Genomic DNA, 19,160 nt, shown 5'->3' with positions numbered 1-19,160 from the left:
AGAGGGCAGCTCATTAAGTTGAGTCCAAGTACAGGTGTGTGGCCGTGGGGCAGCCTAACTGCCTAGTCCAGTTGGCTGCCAGTGCCAGCCACCTGGGCCCGGGAAAGATGTATTATGTAATTTCTGCCCTCCTGGAGGAAAACATGGAAAAACAAGGAGCTAGGAGCCATGAACTTTATCTGGGCCATTTTTCACCTTCTTGCATAGTAATTTTGGTTGTCTCTGAATAATTAGACTACAAGTTCTTGAAGGGCAAGATCTGCAGCTGATTGATCTTTGTGTCCCACCCACAGTACCTAGCAGGGTGCACCATGAGCATGGTATCAACATCACACCAGTGTGGTCTTTATCTCAGTTCTACTCAGTGGCAGCAAGCCTCAGGCAGCCATTTCTTCCTGTCATTGTCTCATAGGCATGGCATCCCACAGGTGCCTAGCACTTGGAAGACATTCCTTCCTTCAGTAAATATTGGCTGAGTCGGAAAATGTTGCAGATGAATGAAGAGCAACCCTCCACATCCCTGCTCTGTCCCCAGTTAAGCAGAGGGGAAGGTCTCAGCTGTAGTGACTCTGAAGCACTTGAGCCACACTACTGGCAAAGGATTTGAGGCCTCTGAAGTCCACGAAGTATTCAGCAGTTGACTCTTCCTCCGGCACTTCAACGTACTAGTTGAAGAGCCTACTTTGCAGACAACTAGACCAGAGTTCAAATCCTAGCTCTACGACTTCCTAGTTGTGGGAACCTAGGCAAGTTACTTAATTTTTCTAAACCTCAGCATCTTTGTGGAGATAATTAGCCTATGATTAAAGTACCCCATAGTTACTACAAGGATTACATAAAACTGTGTTATCTAATGGTGTGTAGCACAGGGCCTGCCACTCAGTAAGTGCATGAGAAATGGGAGCTCTCATATTACCTCTGTTGTTGTCTTATAAATGTAGCACGCACAGCAGTCAGCAACCACTGGACCCAATTAGGTGCCATACCTGGGGCACACAACTTCCCTTTGTATCCCTTTGCTCTGGCAAAAGGCAAGAACAAAGAATTCTAAATAGACAGTTTATTTTCTAAGAATCAATATATTTTCTTCCTTTGAAATAAATACAAACCAGTTTGAAAGGTGGGGGGAATCTATGGGAAAGAGAAGGGAAATGGGGACAGGCCCCAGTCGTTTTTTAGTACCAAATGACTCTGGCGCGACCCGGAAACGCAGTTACAAATGAGAATAATTTAAATTCTCCGATAATTACAGTATTTACAACAGCAGGGGAGGGGGTCACCTAGTGCCCCTCTTCCGGGCTGGACAGACATCAATCCCACTGCTAGGCTGGGCAGATGCCCGCTCACCCTCACCACCTGTAGGGGCCTCAGGCCTCTAGGCAGTTGCAGATTCTCCTGGCATGAGCAGGTAGAGGTGGTGGGATGGCCTGTTTTATGCAGTGTCCTAACCTTGGCCCACCACCCTGCCCTACAATACCGTGAGGTCTCTGGAGCTCTTTCTGACCTGTGGGACCTCCCCTCTCCTTGCACTGAACCACCATGGGCCCTTGGAGTGTTCTGTACAGTCCAGCTGCACTCAGGGCAGGAGGGACCTCCCCTACCCAGCTTCCCCTGAGACTGGCCCCAAGACCAGGAATGAGTCAGTGCAGAGGCCGATGCCACTCCAGGACAGTGAGCTAAGGGGAGGAGAGAGGTCACAGGGCACTGCAGGTTGGGCTGTGTTGGGCAGTATCAATCACTATCGCTGGTCTCACTGCTCTGCTCGCCCTGCACCTTGCTGCGGTGTTGCAGAGCCCGGTGGTAGGCGATCTGTACTGACTTGCGGATGTTGGACTTGCGGCCCTCCAGCATCTTCTCCTTGTCTAGGTCCTGGTTCACACCCAAAGGAACCAGCTTGGTCCTGGGCAGCCACTGCCTATAGGACAAGGTAAAGATCAAATAAATCCTTTCAGGGAGAACAACAAGCACCAGCCTTCCTCCTTCTATTCACTCAAACACACTTCCTGAGTGCCTACTCTGGCCAGACTGTGTGGTGGGTACTGGGGTTACAGAGACTAATAGACACAGTCCCTGCCCTCAAAGGTCTGCTCATAGTCTAGTGATGAAAGAGCCCAGTCAACAGATATTTTGGGGGGTGGCAGGGAGGGTAGGTAATCAGAGAGTATTTATAGGTACAAAAGGAGGAGCCCTGACCTAACCAGAAATAGGTACCCTGTTTTATAGGCTCCAGGCAGACTTTACTGAAATTGAATATCCTCTGCAGACAACTAACAAAAAGACTGCATATGTAAAACAAGGATTCAGAGTCTGAATGTTTATTCCTGTTTTACCCTCATCTTGTCATTGTGGAGCCAGAGATGGGAAAACTAAGTCTAGAAGCTATCTGAGTCTGGGTGGGGAGGCACCCCCATATTTGTTATAGTCACTGATGGTCCTTTGGTTTCTAGCTGCAGCTGTTTGTCAGCTACTGCCCACTCAGCCTTGCAGACTCATGGTCAATACAACCCTTTTGCTCAAAATCTGTTGTAAGTCCCTCCCCCACTGATATGTGATAGCCCAGTCTGTCTGTTGCTGGCGTTTCCTGGCAATCTGCCCCAATACCACATCACAGGCCTGCATCTGTGGCTGTGAGTCACCAAATGCTCTCTTCCTTTCTTACCAGGTTCGTTTGTTGTCAAAGAAGAGGACGAGGTAGAGATGCTCTCGGGCTTCCTGGGTCATCTGCTCCCCAAGTTTCAGCACCTCCAGGGGGGGCACAGGAATGGGAACCCCATGGTGGAACATACCTTCTCGGGGCATCTTTGGATCAATGATCTGAGGGTGTAACAAGAGCACAGTTTAGTTCAGTCCACTTCCTAAGGCTTGTCCTACCCAAGAATTTGGAGACTACATCTGAAGTAGGGACAGAGAAAGGTTATCATTGCTACTAGGGCTGCAGTGCTGACCCTTAGCTTCTTCCCATACTCAATTATTTCAGAGCTCAAGAGGCAAAGATAAGGGAAAGGAAGAGACAGAGAAACTGGCTGCCCACCAGTCTATCTGCCAAGGAACCTTGTGTCCCACAGCTCAGTAGAGAGTAAGAGACATCTGCTAATTTTAAGTCTGTGTTCTGGGGTATGATGAGAGTAGTGGAAACCTACCAGAGCTGGGTACGATGGATACCCTCGGCATTTGGCCCACACAAGGTCCAGAGCGTCCAGAGGGGAGTCCTCATCCTCTGACAGCCAGCCAGCTCCCCGGCCCAGACTCTTCCTTACCACTTCACAGGAATGGGAGAGAGAAGGTGGATCAGCAGCCGGGGGACTGGCAAGGCCTTGACAATGGGTTCCCAGCATCCCTGGCCTTGGGCGAGGGTACTTACTGCTGTGGCCCACGCCGCGGCCAGTGCCCACGGAGTAGGCCTCATTCTCAGTGCCTGAGGTATCCTCACTGCTGTCCTCTGGGAATGTACCCCGAGAGAAAGAGGGCTTGCCACGGCCTTGTTTTGAGGGTGTAGTGCTGTGGACAAGACAATGGAGAGCACAGCTCAGAGGAGGGGAAGAATGGGGAATGACATGGTAGGTGTCCTCTCCACGTTAAGTTCCCAGGGTCTGAGACTTTTGGAAAGGAGAGGCTAAATGAGAAATTTCAAACTCAAATGCCCTCGGGGACTAGGCTGGTAATCTAACTGAGGTGGGTTGGATTGAGCAGTAGGTGGGGAAGAATGCATGTACTGTCTAAAAGCAGTACTGGCCAGATTTGACAGATAGCTTCTGATTTTTAAAGAGAATACAGAACCTAGGAATTTTATGTGGAATTTCTGGATTAATCTTTTAAAAACACCATGCTGGCCAAACAAAATATGTTCACAGGCCAAATCCAGGCCACAAGGCACTAGTTTATGCCCTCAGCTCTAAACCATCACCTTAACCCAGGATGGTTCTGTCTATTCCATTATGGTGAAACTGATCTATCCCATTTATTTTGCAGAGAACCGTTGGGTTTGAACCATCTTAATCTATGCTGAGATGGCAGCCACCCCACTTCCAATAGGGAATCCTGGGAAAGCCCAAGAGCACTGGAAGGGCATGCACAGAGGCTGGCCTTGATCTGGAAAGCTGGTACCTGGTCCGGTCTGAGGCAGCGCTGCTGCTGCTACTGCTGCTGGACTCAGAGTCTGAGCTGCTCCGGGGGAGGCTGCAGTCATTACGGTATACCAAGAAACTCTTCTTCACTGGCTGGTTTCCACTGCTGAAGCCATTGGCTGGTAAGTCTTGGTTGGGGGGATGAGGAGGAGGGAAGGAACCGGTCAGGAAGGTATAGATCAGAGATGACACAGGGTAAGAGGGACTTAGAGCTTGGGTTCCCCTTCTGTGCTGGAAAATTCCTCCATGCTTGGCCAGCAGATCTAGCTCTGGGCAGTGTCTACCACAGTTGGACACAGCCCTGCCCAACCCTTGCTTCCCTTGGCAGTTATCAGCCTTAGGACACAAACGGCTTAAAGGGCAGGAAGATCCCCAAGGTAGGTGAGAAGAGAAAAGGTGAAGTGATACAATGGGAGTTGGACAGGGCACCCTGGGTGGGAATCTAGCTGGGTCAGTGTCTCTGGGCCTCAGTTTTCCCGATTGTAAAATGAGTGAATTGGGATTAAAGGATTCCTAAGGGCCCTCATAGCTCTATCTTTTATGGGCAAATAAAGGGATAGCTGGGAAGAATGGCAGCTTTTTGCTCACTCTCTTGGGGGGCTGGGTGATGGTGACGCTCACCCATTGGGGGGTCTTCTGTGGACTTATCACTGTCGCTGTCTGAGCTCGAACTGGGCCGGGGGCTCCTACCCCGCTTGCGCTGACGCAGGGAGCCCATGATGGGGAGCTGGGGGGGCCCCACAGGACTGCCTCCGTGGCTGGGGGTCATCTGGCTCTCCCGGTTTTTGGGGGGCCGGCCCGGCCTCTTGGGCGGTCCAGCTGTCTTCGGGTTCTTTTTGGAGAACAGAACTGAGGTTCTCCTGCCCACCTCATGTGCGGGGGTTGAGGACATGTTGGGACCCAGGCCTGGAGCAGAGAAAGAGAGAAGGAGAGTTGGTGAAGGGCCTGATGTGAGAAGTGTAGATATTCAGGGTCATTACTCCTGCTAGAGTTCAGGAAATGATTTTGGGGGCATGGAATTTTTAACATTATACTCTCATACAAATAGCCAGAGAGGCAGTTGAGAGACCCCTGGTTGGGGAATAAGAAAGAAAGTACAGCTAGCTGTGCAGGAGGGACCTCTGCCTGGGGGATGGCAGGGGCTGAGTATGTGCAGCAGAGCCAAAGTCTGACTTGCTTTGGGGTCCACCTTGCTATGGGATTCAGACCTTTGCTTGTCTCCTGGCTGCTGCTCTCCTCCGCGGCACTGTCTGTCTGCCCATCCTTGTCACAAGCTGCTGGGTGGGGTGTCAGACTACCCCTGCTCGAGGGGCCATGCCGCTCAGGCCCATCCCGTCCAGTCTCCCGCTGGTGGGCAAGCTTCCGCCGCAGCGCCGTCATCTCTTTCTTGATCATCTTTGCACGCCGTGAGCGGCCCACGCTCTGCTTGCTGGCATTCACCTCATCCAGCCGCTCCAGCAGCAACTTCAGCTGCTCTTCCATGGGCAGGTGCTTCTGGTTCTCCAGGAGGACCAGCTGTTCTTCCTCTGCTGCTGAGGGTAGGGTTGGGAGGAAAAGCTCAGGCTCAGGGCAGCCCTCTGGGCCCCTAGAACCTGGGCAGGCAGCAAGAAACCCACTCTTCCCCCCTCGGCTTCTCACCAGGAACAGCTGTAAAATAGCAGCACCATGATGTGGAATGGCGGGCACTGCTATCCATTCCCAGTGTGGCTTCTTGGGGAGCATTCCTGGGGATAGCTTGCCACTGCTCAGCCTAGTTCCTTTCTGCCTACACTGCCTGCTCCCAGGAGGGGACTTTGGAAAGCTGTCCATCCCTGGCATTGGCCTCTTAAGTGTGTGTGTGACATATCACCCACCATCTTCAGTGTGGTGTGGGGCCTCATCTCCAGCCAGGCCGTGGGGGATATGCATGCCCGTCTCAAAGTCAATGCCCATTTTTTCTGCCTGGCGCCGGGCCTGGCGGAGCACAGCACCACCCTGCTCACGGAGCCGCACTGCCGCCCGGTAGAAGATGGTGTCCTTGGCATTATACTTGAGGCAGTTGCTGACGATAAGGTTGAAGTCCTCCTCAAAATCATCAAAGTTCAGGTAGCGGTAAGCCTCCAAGTTCTGCTTCATGGTGAAAAAGTCCATGGGCTTTTTGATGTGGTCTAGGTAGTCAGGTACCTGGGGAGCAGGGCAGGTGTGTCTAAGTGGAGATATGTTCCTTAATCGCCCAAACCCTGCTCCTAACAAGCCCCCACGAAATGCATCCAGCAACCTCCTCCCACCACAGTTAGAGGCAAGCATAAAGCACAGGGGAAAGGAAAGCTGGATTCTAGTCCTGACTTTACCAGTCACAAGCTGTGTGACCTTGGCAAGTCTCTTAAACTCTCTAGGCCTTTCTTCTCCTGGAAAATAGTGATGAAAGTACAGCCGTATCTACCTCCTAGAGCTGCATGAGGCTTCACTAAGAAAATGACTTGGGGAATCCTCTGGAAAAAACATGACCTTGCATTCCTATAGCTCTTTTTTTACTTATCAGTAAGACTTTATACAGAGAAGCTGCTTCAGGCCTCTCATTTTATACCTTTTAGATAGAAGAGTCTGCCAGTCAGGACCTAGGGCTTCAGAGCTGGTTCTTTAGGTGCTGAGCCTTCTAAAGTCTCCGTTCTAGGGTTCAGCACCCCAAAAGTGTCTTCCTGCCCTAGGATTATTCATTTGGCAAAACTCAGTCCCTGCCTCTGAGGAAACGGTGCAGAGTGCCTCCCATTATGGGCCCTTGGGGTGTGACAGAGACAAGACAGAGTCTAGGTGATACATGTGGCTTTAGTTTATCCTGCCCCAGAGCCACCAGCCCCTCTTCAAGGTTCCCACTTAGTCCCTGGCCCAGACCTGCAGCAGGGGTCCAACTGGGAGAGGAACAGAAAGAAGGTGGAGTGAGGGGAAGGGATTCTTACTTCGTCCAATTCGGTTACCTCAGACAGAGGGACCGGCTCGCTGAAGATGTTGCCTGTGTCCTTCTCTTGGAGCTGTTCTAAGGTTTTGCGAAGGAGGATGAGGAAAGGGGTCAGCTGCATCTCCATGGCAATCTGTTGGACCTTGATCTGACAGAAAAAAGGCCCGATCAGCCAGGCTCAGGCTAGTCCCCTGGCACAGAGGTCTGAGGAGATGATCCCAGCTGGCCTGGGAACTTGCCTTCCTTCCCACACCCACAGCTGGGTATACTCACTCAGGTCTACATTCTACAAGACCCCCCTCAATAAAACTTGCTCCAACTACTCTGGCCTTCACCTTCCTTGAACTCCTGCCACCAGCTACCTGTATCACATAATTTAGGATTCTGTTCATACTCCCCTGTGTTTCTAGTAGGCTTGAGAGCACACTGAGCCCCAGGACATCTAACTCTAGCATCGTCCCTGTTGCTTCCTGGCTGGGGGACACACACTTTTCCTTTGTCTGTTTTCTCCTTTGTAAAATAGAGCTGGCCCACTAACACTCACCGTCTCCCTTTTGAGTTTCTCCCGCTTGCGGATCAATTCCACCAGCAGCCGAGCTCGCTCCAGGTCATGCCGGAGCCGCTGCCAGGACTTGAGCTGTTCTTTGAGGGCCCAGTTCTTATCCTCAGAATCTCTCTGTAGAAGCAAAAGGAGGATCAGGAGATGAGAAGAGAGCCAGAGGAAAGGCCTGAGGGAGGAGAGAGCCGAGGAAACTTGGGTCAAGGGCAGGCCAAGCCAAAGGAGGGAGCACAGTAATTTATTGGTAGCTCCTCAATCTCTGTGTCTCCAGAGTCTGGCATAAAGAAGATGCTCAGTATGTGTTTGTTGAATGAATAAATGAACACAAAGGAACAACTTTCCAATGAGCTGATAACCTATAAGGATTTCATGCTGAGCCTGGTTTGAGGGCTAACTTAAAGAAGGAAACAGCCTACGTCCCATGACACTGGAAGCTACAGTTGAAAATCTCAGTCCTTGTCTCCCTGGCCCTAGTCCCACAGGGAATTGGACACAGTACCCCAACTTGATCGCAGTTCCTCTGAGACTGCAGGTGTGTCTGCAGGCGACGTAGCAGTGGAACCCCATTCCGTGACTGCCGCTTCAGTGTCCAGTAGCTGTGCAGCCTCTGCATGAACTGGCTCTTCCTTTGGATGGTGAGGCGGTTGGTGATTTTACTGAGCCTGGGAGGCAGGGAACAAAGAGAAAACCTGTTGGGCCATGATTCTCTTAAGCAGAACAGGAGTCTCTGGCCAGTCAGAGTCCTGAATGGGGAAAAAGGGAAATACACCTCTTGGCAAAAAGGCCTGGGACTCTGGGCTTAAGGGAAAGAAGAGTGAGTGGTACCATCAATGCCACTGCAGGAGACAGGAAACCAAGCTCCCAGAACAAAGCCAGCTCCCTAACCCTGTACACCAGGGGGTCAGGGAGTTCTGCCCATGAGACTGCTTTAGTCACTGCAGCCCACAGTACTAATTGACCCTGGGAGCCCCACTCAGACTGAGCCTTTGAAGGTTTTTAGATAAAGTACAATTGTATAGCAGAAACCTATAGTAAATTAAACAAACAGCACAAGAAGAGTTAAAAATAATAGGCGATCACAGCCCAAACAAGTGGCAGTAATCACTTCACAAACGTGAGTGTTCCCTTCCCCTGTCTTCATTCTATTTTTCTCTTTTCATAGTCAGATCATTTTTCCCATTGTGGCTGTTCCATCCTCTATCAAAGAAAAGGAAGGAGAATTTAAAATATGTTAGGTATACCAGACAAAGATTGACATTTCTGGCTCCTAATGTGAAAAGTCAAGTGACCTGCTAAAGATAACCTCTTTTGGAATTTGGTGGGGTTTTTTTCTTTTCTTTTTTTTACTTCTATGCAACTCCTGATAGGAAGAAGGAAACCTAGAACTGCCATTTCACTCAGGGGGCTGTCAGTTCCTCTTGAGGGCTGCTTCTTCCCTCACCTGCCTGTCCATCTGCTTCCCACATACCTGTGTGGTGGGATACAGGGCACTGACACCACAGGTGCTGCTGCCCGCTTCTCTGCCAGGATCTTCCGTGCCTTCTTCATCTTGATCCGGGACTTAGCCTTGGCCTTCTTGACTTTCTCTGAGCTCCAGCCCTTACCCTCATCCTCCTCTTCATCCTCATCCTCCTCACCCTCACTGTGGGACAGGGCGGGCAGGCGGCGCGCTGAACCTGGCGGTGTGTGGATGTCGCAGTATGCTGTCTTTCGGACACTGAAGGACGTGCCATTGGCACCTGTCTCCCGCACAGGCTCCATCTTCATATAAAGGCCAGCCTGCTGGGCGCATGTCACATGGAAGGCTGTGTAGCAGTTGGCCTTGTGGCACTGGATGCAGGCTCCTGAACCCCGCTGTTTGCAAATGTAGCAGGTGAGCTTCCAGCGAGCTGGTGGGATGTGCTCAATGCTGTCAATTGGCTCTAGGAAGACCGTGTTGGCAAAGCAGACCTCGGGGATCCACAAGGCACACACCACATGGGCCCAGCGCCCGTCGTCTGTCTGCTTGAAGGCACCACCCTTGTTGGGGCACAGGGCACAGTCCACAGCACGGGAGGGTGACTGTAGGCAACGGCGGCACAGCCACTGGCCCTCAGGGATATAGGGGACACCGTAGCACTCCTGGTGCACAGCCAGGTTGCACATGTCACAGAAGAGGATGACATTGCTGTTCTGGCACTCACCATCATTGCAGATACAGCAAACAGCATCCTCGTCCACTAGCGCATTGGGGTCGCCTTTATTGTGACTCTCAAAGTAGGACTCCTTTTCCAGCCGGTCCATTAAGTACTCAAAGATCTCCTGTGGGATGGGACTCACACCCTCTGTCTTCCGACGCTCATTCATGATATCCAGCCAGATGTAGTCCTCCTCGTCCATGTCATACTCTACTTCCTCATCCAGCTCTTCTGCAGACTTCTCAATGTACCTGTGGTGCACACAGGGAGCTCAGCATCACATGGTTGAGATTTCCCTCCCTTCATGACAATGAGTCATGTTTGCCACTGAGCACTTATTCTGTGCCTTTGCCTTTACATGTGTTGTCTCATTCCATCCTTACCTTAACCCCAGGTACTACAGATACTATAATCATTCCTATTTTGCAGAAAAGGAAACCTAAGGGTTGGGGAGATTAATGCACCTGCCCCAGCCCACTTGTAGAGCTGGAATGTGAACCCAGGCCTGCTACTCCAAAGCTTGTGTCCTAGCTGCTATATGACACTACCTCCCTGGGTTGCAGAAGCTCAGCCAGACTCCTCTAAAGGGAGGAGGGTGAGGCAGCTAGGACCCCTTGGGATGGTTTGGATATGGTACAAAGAATCTGGAGAAGAAGGATGTCACTGGCAAATTATAATTTAAGTCATTTTAGCACCAGCTGTCAGGCCCTTGACTAAAGCTGCAATAGGTCTCCTCTCAGCTGGTGCCATCATCAGTTCAGAGATCCATCAAACTCTAGGTACTATGTTTGTTCTCTGGATAGCCTTGAGAGATAACAATTATAACAGCTAAGATTTACTGAGCATTTACTATGAGCCAGGCATTGTGCTAAGTTATTCTCATCACAGCCATAGGGTCAATGTTCTTACTGTTCTCATTTTGTAGATAAGGGAATGGAAGCTTCGAGAGGTTAATTAACTCTCCAACACAGATAGGTCACACAACCAGGGAGTGGCAGAGCTGGATGCATTCAACTTCCAGCCCTGGTGCTCTTAACCTCCACTATAGTACTCACTGGGCCGACAGGCCTGGAGTGGAGGGCTGCTCCAAGTGCTTGTGACACAGAGCAGGTGCCCCATGCTCTTGCCATGCCCTAAGTGGCCTGAACTCTGGCACTGTACTACAAAGGAAAGAATGGGGCTTCAGCTTCTCACAAAAATGGTTGTATTAATAAATCTTGCCTCTGTCATTTTGTGACCTTTAGGACATCACTACTCTTCTCTGAATCTCGGTCTTCTTGATCACCGAATGAGGATACTACTACTACACGACTACCTTCTCGCAAAGACTCTGTCAGGATTGTATGGAATTACAACAATTAACAGGCTAAATCAAGTAGCACATAGAGAGCCCTAGAAAAACATTGGTTCTTATCTCTCCTCTCCTCTTTTCATGTGGGAAATGGAGCTCTGGCTGCCAGAGCAGGCCAGGTGCCCACAGGCTCTGGGGCCATACTGCCAGGCCCTGTATGGCAGTGGGTACATGAGCTAAGCTCCCTGGGCTTTGGTTTCCTCTTCTGTAAAGCGGCCATGCTAATTAGAACCCATTTCACACAGCTATTGTAGGCATTAAATGAGTTAATATTGGTAAAGTGCTTGTAACAGTGCCTGCTGTGGAGCAAATACTCAATAGTTGTTGTGCTCGCTTCGGCAGCACATATACTAAAATTGGAACGATATAGAGAAAGATTAGCATGGCCCCTGCGCAAGGATGACACGCAAATTCATGAAGCGAAAAAGTTTTTTAAATAAAAAATTTAAAAAAAGAAAAAAAAATTGTTAACTCATTAGCTTTTGTATAGCCCTTACCCACGTTCCTTGCATCATAGTTGTTTATGTGTCTAACTCCTCCACTACAGGATAGAGGCAGGGATCACGTCTGATTCACTACACAGATATAAGCATTCGCACTTCACTTGAAAAACACTTTGGGGGTAGAAGGGAGGGAGAGACTAAAACATTGTCTGTAGGAAGAAGCAGCTTTTTCCTTAGCCTTTTACCTCTTCCCCAAGGTCACTGCAACCTCCCCGTCTTTGAACAAGGGTATGACTCAGGGCTACTGTGAACCACCTGGCTACTTCCAGGCCTTGGCATCAGCTCTCAAGCACCAATTCTCACCCTTTTCTCTGCCATGACACATGTGACGTTATGTGATGTGCATAACATACTCCCATAGGCACCCAGATTACAGGCTACAGTACAGATAAGGTAGGCTGCATGTCATGTTAATTCCTGGCATACCAGCTAACACGCCACACTATCTCACCCCCTCAAGGGAGCGTATCAGAAAGCAAGAAAGAAAAAGTGATGGTATTAAAGAGATGACCTCAAAGCTTATCAAATTCATATAAAAAGTAAATCATAGGCCGGGCGCGGTGGCTCACGCCTGTAATCCTAGCACTCTGGGAGGCCAAGGCAGGCAGATTGTTTGAGCTCAGGAGTTTGAGACCAGCCTGAGGGGAGCGAGACCCTGTCTCTACTAAAAATAGAAAGAAATTATATGGACAGCTAAAAATATATATCGAAAAAATTAGCTGGGCATGGTGGCGCATTTCTGTAGTCCCAGCTACTTGGGAGGCTGAGGCAGGAGGATTGCTTGAGCCCAGGAATTTGAGGTTGCTGTGAGCTAGGCTGACGCCATGGCACTCTAGCCCGGGCAACAGACTGAGACTCTGTCTAAAAAAAAGTAAATCATTTCCAAAATTTGGACACTTTCACTAACAGTGGTAACAAATTACATGCAACATACCTCCCAACTGATCATAGTGCATCAGCTGAGAACTGCTCCTCTGGGGAACAGATCTGATCCCCAAGAGGAAAAAGTGAATCTCAGTGGAGGGAAGAAGAAAAGGAGCTGACCTGGGCTGCCTGTTAGAGCAGCGAGAGAGATAAAGAGCCATTGGGAGGGAGGGAAGGCCCAGAGAGAGCCTGTGTGTTGGGGGTGGGGGTGGAGGGTAGGGTGGGAGTGGGCATGACAGTCAGGGCTAAGAGAAAGAGACAGTATAAAGCCAGAAGGAAGTAGAGCTAGGCTAACAAGATGAAAGAATGGAAGAGAGAAAAGAGGGAGACGGGCTAAAACTCGAACTGGGAAGAAAAGAAACTGGCATACTGGGCCATATTGCTTGTGTTCCCGCAGATTTGCTTTTAAAGAATTGAGATTTAACATAACATCATGCAGACTGCACTTCTGGTAAAAACTGCTTTTCATTTAAAAGCCTTTATGACAAATCCTTCTCAGAGATTAGGCCTTCTGATTAGTTGACAACAAAGACTGCTGCTTAACTAACTCATCAGAATGCCCTCTTTGCCTTGGGTGCCAAGACTCTCAGAGAGTTTTACACTTGGTTTTTGTACCATCCTTCAGCAAGGATTTCTGCAAGGATTTTCATTGCTCCCATCCCTTCATCTTTTACTTCATGTTAAAGGAATTTAGCCTTATTATACCTAGACTTCAGTAGGAGCTACTGTGACTAACTTTGGAAGGTGTAGGGTACAAAGAAACAATTAAATGAAATAAATAAAAGGGCCACTGGAGGAGTACAAAACATAGACAACGAAAATACTGCTTAAACATACTAAAGCAGTGGTCCCCAACCTTTTTGGCACCAGGGACCAGTTTCATGGAAGACAATTTTTCCACAGTTGGTGGGGGCAGGAGCGAGGGGTACGCAGGGTTGTGGGGAGTTCACGCAGTGATGTAAGTGATGAGGAGCAAATATAAATACAGAGGAAGCTTCCCTCGCTCACCTCCTGCTGTGTGGCCTGATTCCTAAGTTTCATGGATGACAATTTTTCCATGGATGGGCAGGTGGGGGGGGAGAGGCAGAGCTCTGCAGCCCAGTTCCTAACAGGCCACAGACAGGTACCGGTCTGTGGCCTGGGGGTTGGGGACCACAGTGCTAAAGGATGAATGACAAAAACAGAAAAAAATGAAAGCAGATTTACAAACTGCTTTTAGGACCTTATGAAATAAGTGACCCTAGCCTTCCACCTGTAGACTGGCGGAGAAATACTGTATCTGCTCTGCAGATGGGGTCACTAGAACATCTGAAGCTGGATGCATTCTCAAAGCCACACAGCGAGGGAGTGAAGGGGGTGAGGAATCAGAAACAGTATTTTTTGGTACAGTGGAAATAGTGCAGCTTTGGAGTCAGAGGGACCTGGGTTTTGAATCCCAGTTCAGCTGTCTACTGGCATGTGACTTTAGATAAGTCTGGCAACCTTTCATGACCATGGTTTCCTTATCTGTGAAATGAGAACACTATCTACCTGAGAAAGTTTTGAGAATAAAATAAAGCAGTGGCTACAAAGCACTCAATGCAGGGCTTGGCATGTGGCAGTGTAGAGCAAGTGCCACCATTAGCAGGGGTACCATTCCTCTTACTGCCCTGGCAGGGTCAGTACTCTTTCGCCATTCTTTATGCCTGCTACTCTATCTGTGCCTGTCACCTCTCTCTGGCTCCTGAGCCCTCTTTGAACAGTCTTCCAGAGTTGGGAGGCAGAGGTGGCCTTACCGGTAATAGGAAGTTGGCCGGGGTGGGGCATCAGGGGTGTCCTGCTCCAGCTCTCGATATACCACCTCTGGCAGCTTGGGAGTGGTGCTTGCAGAAGCATTATGGTGGTGGTGATGGTTAGAGTCCTTACGCTTCTCTTTATTCTTATGCTTGCCTGACTTGGGAGTAGCAGCTGGTGTTTCAGTGTTCTCCTTGTTGCTACCATTCTCAGGGGCCTCCTCAGGGGCTTCTTCATCCTCTGACACCACATCCAGGTTGTCAAAGATGCTGATGCGGTGGACACGGCCGTGCAGGTCCACCTCTACCATGCGCTGGGCCTGTGCGTAGCTCATCACCTCACGGCCTGGTGACTGTGATACCTCTGAGGGGCTGGGTGACTGCTTGTTGGCTGGGCGTGACTGGCGCCCCTTCTTCTTGTGCTTGCGGAGCGGAGTCTGCTGCGGGGGTGGTGGATTGTCGTGATCATAGTGATACAGGTGGTACTCAATACCACTGTAACTCTTGTAGACCTTGCGGCAGGTCTCTATGGGGCACTCGTATGGTGGCTTAGTTGCCCGCAAGTTGTGGCAGAAAGTCTTCACGTCAAAGTCCACCCCCATGCTGTCACATCTAGAATATACAGATCAGTTAGCATAGGCCCGGAAGAGTTCCTGGCCACATGTATCAGAGGCCCCACTGTCTCCCAGTCCTCTCTCTCCCCACAGGTCACCAAGTCCTGGCCAGCCTACCTCGACAGTGTCTCCAAATGCCATCTCCTCCACCACGGCCCTGATCTGGGCCCTCATCATCACTGCCCTATGTCTCAACTCCTCTAGCCCAATCTTACATATGTGGCCAGAGGGATCTTTCTACCAAGTAGCAATGATCAGGCCAATCTCCTGACTAAACGCCTCCTCATGCTCCCCTGTTTCTTCAGGATAATATCCAAGTTGTCCATGGTGACACTCAATGAGCTCCTTTCTAGATTCTTTTTCCCAGTTACAGCTGTTTCTGTCCACACAGGGCAACTTGCCATTCCCTGAATATTTTAACCTCTCATTCATACAAAATGATCTCTCTTTGGATGCCCTCCATCCTCTCTGATTGGTAAGCTCCTACTCATTCTTCAAAACCCAGCTCAAATGTCACTTCTGTTATAATTTCTTTGATTCTCCCATGGAAGCTGTGTTTCCACAGCATTCCATTCCCACCTCTACCACAGTACTTGCCATATTGGAAGTTCTTTTTCTCCTCCCACTAGACTGGGAGTTGTGCAGTACAAACAACAAAGCCTATCCACCTCTATATCCCCTGTACCTAGTGTGCATTGGACACTTAGTTTTTGGCAAATGCATAAAATAGCTGAATGAGGGGATCACCAGATTTGGAGCTGAGAGAGATGGGATGACGACTAGTTTTAGCTCATGTAGAAGCCTGAATCGTGGCCAATGATTTGGTTCTGGACTCCTGAAGAAATCACTGGATTATATAAAGAATTAGTTTATTTCTGAAGTCTTTATAGAGAGGTTCACGCTGGCCCAGGGACTGGGTAGGGAGATGTATTGGGGAGCCAAGTGAAAACTAAGGTCATTTAGTCAGTGATATCAGTAGGTATTACATTTGAGCTCCTCATTCACCCATTCATGCAACATCAACTGAAGGCCTACCAAGTGCCAGGCCCTAAGGGTACAAACAGGAACATGACAATCTAGGAATGCTTAGCTCCATGCTGGTCCTCAGGGGCTCTCCCTTCCCCCTCTCCAACGTTTTGGAGACAGCAGATGGCACCAGCCCCCAGGAATTCCAGCTTGGTCAGACACTGTCCCAATTTCTCTCCGCCTAGTTGAGTTCAACAATTCAGCAGGGGGCTTGGCAAAATCCCAGCTAGGCATAGCCACCCTGAGCTCCCTGACGGTGACCCCTCTGGCCTCTCTCCTCCTGTGCTTAACCAGGCAAGTGGACTACTCCAGCTGCTCTGTCAACAGCCCCTGACTTCCACATCAATAAATCTACACGTTCAATTCTAACCAGCTTCTAGTTCCTACCTGCAGCTGTCTCTTTAAACACAAACTAACCAGAGGCACAAACAAGCTCTCTTCTTTCCAAGCTAGGTCCCAGCTGAATGCTGCGGCTCTGTTGCCCTAGCTTCAGAAGTAGCACAGCTCACCCAGAATGTCCCGTTGGGACCCGGCGGCAGAGGCACAGGCGAGGGAGAGCTTAGATAGACCTCAAAGCCCGCGGGGACGGCCTGGGGCCCAGGGGTATGGCGGCTGGAGGAAGTAGGGGGCGGGGGCCAGAGGGACAGGGCCCGGCCCCGGCAGTGCCCGCAGCCCTCTCTCCCGGATGCGGCGGCGTTTCCCCTTTGTCGAAGTGTAACAAGTTAAACAAGGCTCTCCTCCTGCCATTGGCCCAGGCAGCCAAGAAGGATACACTGTTGCCCCGGGATGCCGGCTGGGAGAGAATGCACTGTCAGTTCTCCCAGCTGGAGTAGCCCAGGAGGTCTCCGGGCCAGGCAGCTCAGTGCACGCCCCGTTAAAGTAGCCTCACCCTTCCCCACTGGCCACTCCCGCCCCGGTCCCAGGCCCGCACTCACCGGCCACCTCGAGTCCGGGCTCATTGCCGGGCGCGCCCGCCGGGGCTCCGACCCCCACTTGGGGAGGCCGGCAGGGAAAGTCGGGCCGGGAATGGGTGGCCCCAACTCCGGAGACCGTAGACCTCGCCACCCCGGACCCCTGCAGCCACACACTCTGGCCCCAGCTGCCCGGGATTCCCGCGCTGACCCCTGCTGCTCCCGGTCCCGCCGCCGCCCCGGTGTTTCAACTCCGTCCGCCGCCGCTCGTTTCGCAAGCCCCTAGGTTGCCCGGCCTCGGGACCCAGCGCCGCTGGAACAATGGAAGCTCCCGGAGGCAGCGCAGGGACAGCGACGGCGGGGACCGTGGCGGCAAAGGCAGTGGCAGCGGCGGCGGTAGCAGCGGCGGCGACGGCGTCTGCGCAGGGTAAATGTGGCGCCGCGGCGCTGCCGAGCTGCACTTTCGTCACGGATCCCCACCCGCCCTCTGAGGTTCGAGAGGCCGTTCTCTGGGGCTCGGAAAGGGCCCTGGACACCCCACAGGGTTCCTCTAGCGCCTCCATCTTAGAGTTGAGCTTCTGGAGACTGAAGTCGCTGTACTTGGGATCCGGGGTCGTTGGGCCGTTTGTGGCGAATCTGCGGCCACAGACGGTGAGCGCGGGGCTGGGCGTGAGGAGCCCGCCCTTCTCCCCTCCCCCTCAGCCTCCTCCTTCCCTGCTCCCTCCCTCTTGCTGGCGCCGCGGCTGCGTTGGGGACCTGGCCTTGGTCTCCGAGGAAGGCGGCAAGGCGGGGCCAGAGCCACGGGGCGGGGCTGGGGGGCAGGGCTGGGAGCCACGGGGAAGCGGGCCTGGAGTTATGGGTAGGGCGGGGCGGGGCTGGAAGGATAGACCAGTCTGTGGGGCGGGGTTTGCCGAGAGGGGCGGGGCTATTTGGAAAGCTGGGCCCAGTCAGGAGAATAGCGGAGTAAAGAGTGGGGCTAAACAGAAGAGTGGGCCTCCGGAAAGACAGGGCGGAGTTTGGGATGGGGCCGGACAGTGAAGCTGGACTGGGGATAAAGGCTAGAGCTGAGAAAAAACGACGCGAGGCTGAAGGAAAGGGCGGGGCTTGGGAACGACAAAGGGGCGGGGCTAACGTGGAAAAGGCGGGACCGATTAGGGATAACAGGGCGTGACCAAGGGAAGGAGCTCGGGAAAGGTAAAGGAGAGGGGCTGGAGGGAAGGGGTGGCTCTGAAGGAAGAAGCCGGGTTTGAGGTCGTGCAGGGGGCTGGTGGGTGAGTATGGTAAAGTGGGATTCAGGTGCTGGGAACCCTGTGGGTTGGCAGAGATATGCTGCATGGCTACAGGTTGCTGGTTGGAAGATGGTGTCAAAACATGAATAGCTAATTTATTGTGACTGGGCCACTTCCTAGCAATGTGAATGTGGGCAAGTTGTTAAATTCTTCCTCAAGTTCCTTATTTTAAAACGGAGCTCGAAAACTCTATTGTTCTTGGGGGCTTCAGGGAATTTGGATGCCAGGGAGACATCCTTGTTAAACAATGCTTTGTCATGAAAGGGGAGCATGAAAGGGTCTTCCAGGGTTCTGGGGCAAAGCCCAAAGCATCTGAAAGCTTCTATTTTATCTTAATGCAAACTTTGCATGTGACCCCCTAAAATGTATGTTTTCATATATGGTGTTTCCCAAAAAGCATCCCAATAAAATTGACACTCCAGGAAGATGTTTGCTGGTTAAGATTGTGGGATCTGAAGTCAAACTGATGAGTTCTCATAAAGAAGTGACTTATCCTTTCAGAACCTCAGTTTCCTCGTGTTAAAAATAGGAATAATGTATAGTACCTACTCTTACAGGGCTGTTGTGAGAATTAAATGAGATGGTGCTTGTAAATCACCTAGCACAGTGTTTGATATGTAGTGAATGTGAAAAGAAAATATTAGCTGTTGTTATCCTCCTTAATCAAAAATTTCACAATAAATAAATCAAAGCAGAATTTTACAGAGTCATCTTAAAGCCAACCCCTTTAGAGATCAGGAACCTGTTTGAGAATCTGATGAAAGCTATGGGCCTCTCTCCTGAGAAAAAAACATACACATGTACACACACACACACACACACACACTTCACTTATTTCTTAAAGTGTTTGAAGAATGTATGACGAAGTGATTGGATGAATGTGTGTTAGGATAGGGATGAGCCCAAGCCATTCTTGCTCCCTCCCTCTTGGTGTGGCTCCAGGCCCTGGGTCCCCTAGTCTTCTCTCTCCAAGAT

The 19,160-nt window shown here is 50.9% G+C and overlaps 1 protein-coding gene and 1 non-coding gene across 6 annotated transcripts; one reads left to right on the top strand and one right to left on the bottom strand.

The window, feature by feature from the left end:
- Positions 1-1,114: 1,114 nt before the first annotated feature.
- BRPF1 (bromodomain and PHD finger containing 1) lies at positions 1,115-17,299 on the bottom strand. Of its 5 annotated transcripts, none has more exons than XM_069473866.1 (14): positions 16,921-17,299; positions 14,349-14,957; positions 9,087-10,046; positions 8,118-8,280; positions 7,604-7,735; positions 7,061-7,207; positions 5,978-6,287; positions 5,333-5,656; positions 4,746-5,030; positions 4,105-4,252; positions 3,362-3,498; positions 3,141-3,259; positions 2,660-2,814; positions 1,115-1,915 (listed from the first exon to the last, which is right to left on the bottom strand). In XM_069473866.1, the coding sequence occupies exons 2-14, from the start codon at positions 14,945-14,947 to the stop codon at positions 1,732-1,734; spliced, it is 3,663 nt and encodes a 1,220-aa protein (XP_069329967.1). In that variant the 5' UTR covers positions 14,948-14,957; positions 16,921-17,299; the 3' UTR covers positions 1,115-1,731. The 5 variants fall into 5 exon arrangements, with proteins under 5 accessions (XP_069329967.1, XP_069329966.1, XP_069329968.1 ...); XM_069473865.1 differs by having other exon boundaries at positions 7,079-7,207; XM_069473867.1 differs by having other exon boundaries at positions 5,333-5,653; positions 7,079-7,207.
- LOC138388773 (U6 spliceosomal RNA) lies at positions 11,473-11,580 on the top strand. Its single transcript, XR_011234263.1, has one exon. It is a non-coding gene; the product is annotated as a U6 spliceosomal RNA (small nuclear RNA).
- Positions 17,300-19,160: the final 1,861 nt, after the last annotated feature.

Source organism: Eulemur rufifrons, chromosome 7 (assembly GCF_041146395.1).
Source record: "Eulemur rufifrons isolate Redbay chromosome 7, OSU_ERuf_1, whole genome shotgun sequence".
Lineage (NCBI taxonomy): Eukaryota > Metazoa > Chordata > Mammalia > Primates > Lemuridae > Eulemur > Eulemur rufifrons.
Note: the sequence above shows the minus strand (reverse complement) of the source record. Positions and strands in the feature narration are given on the sequence as shown.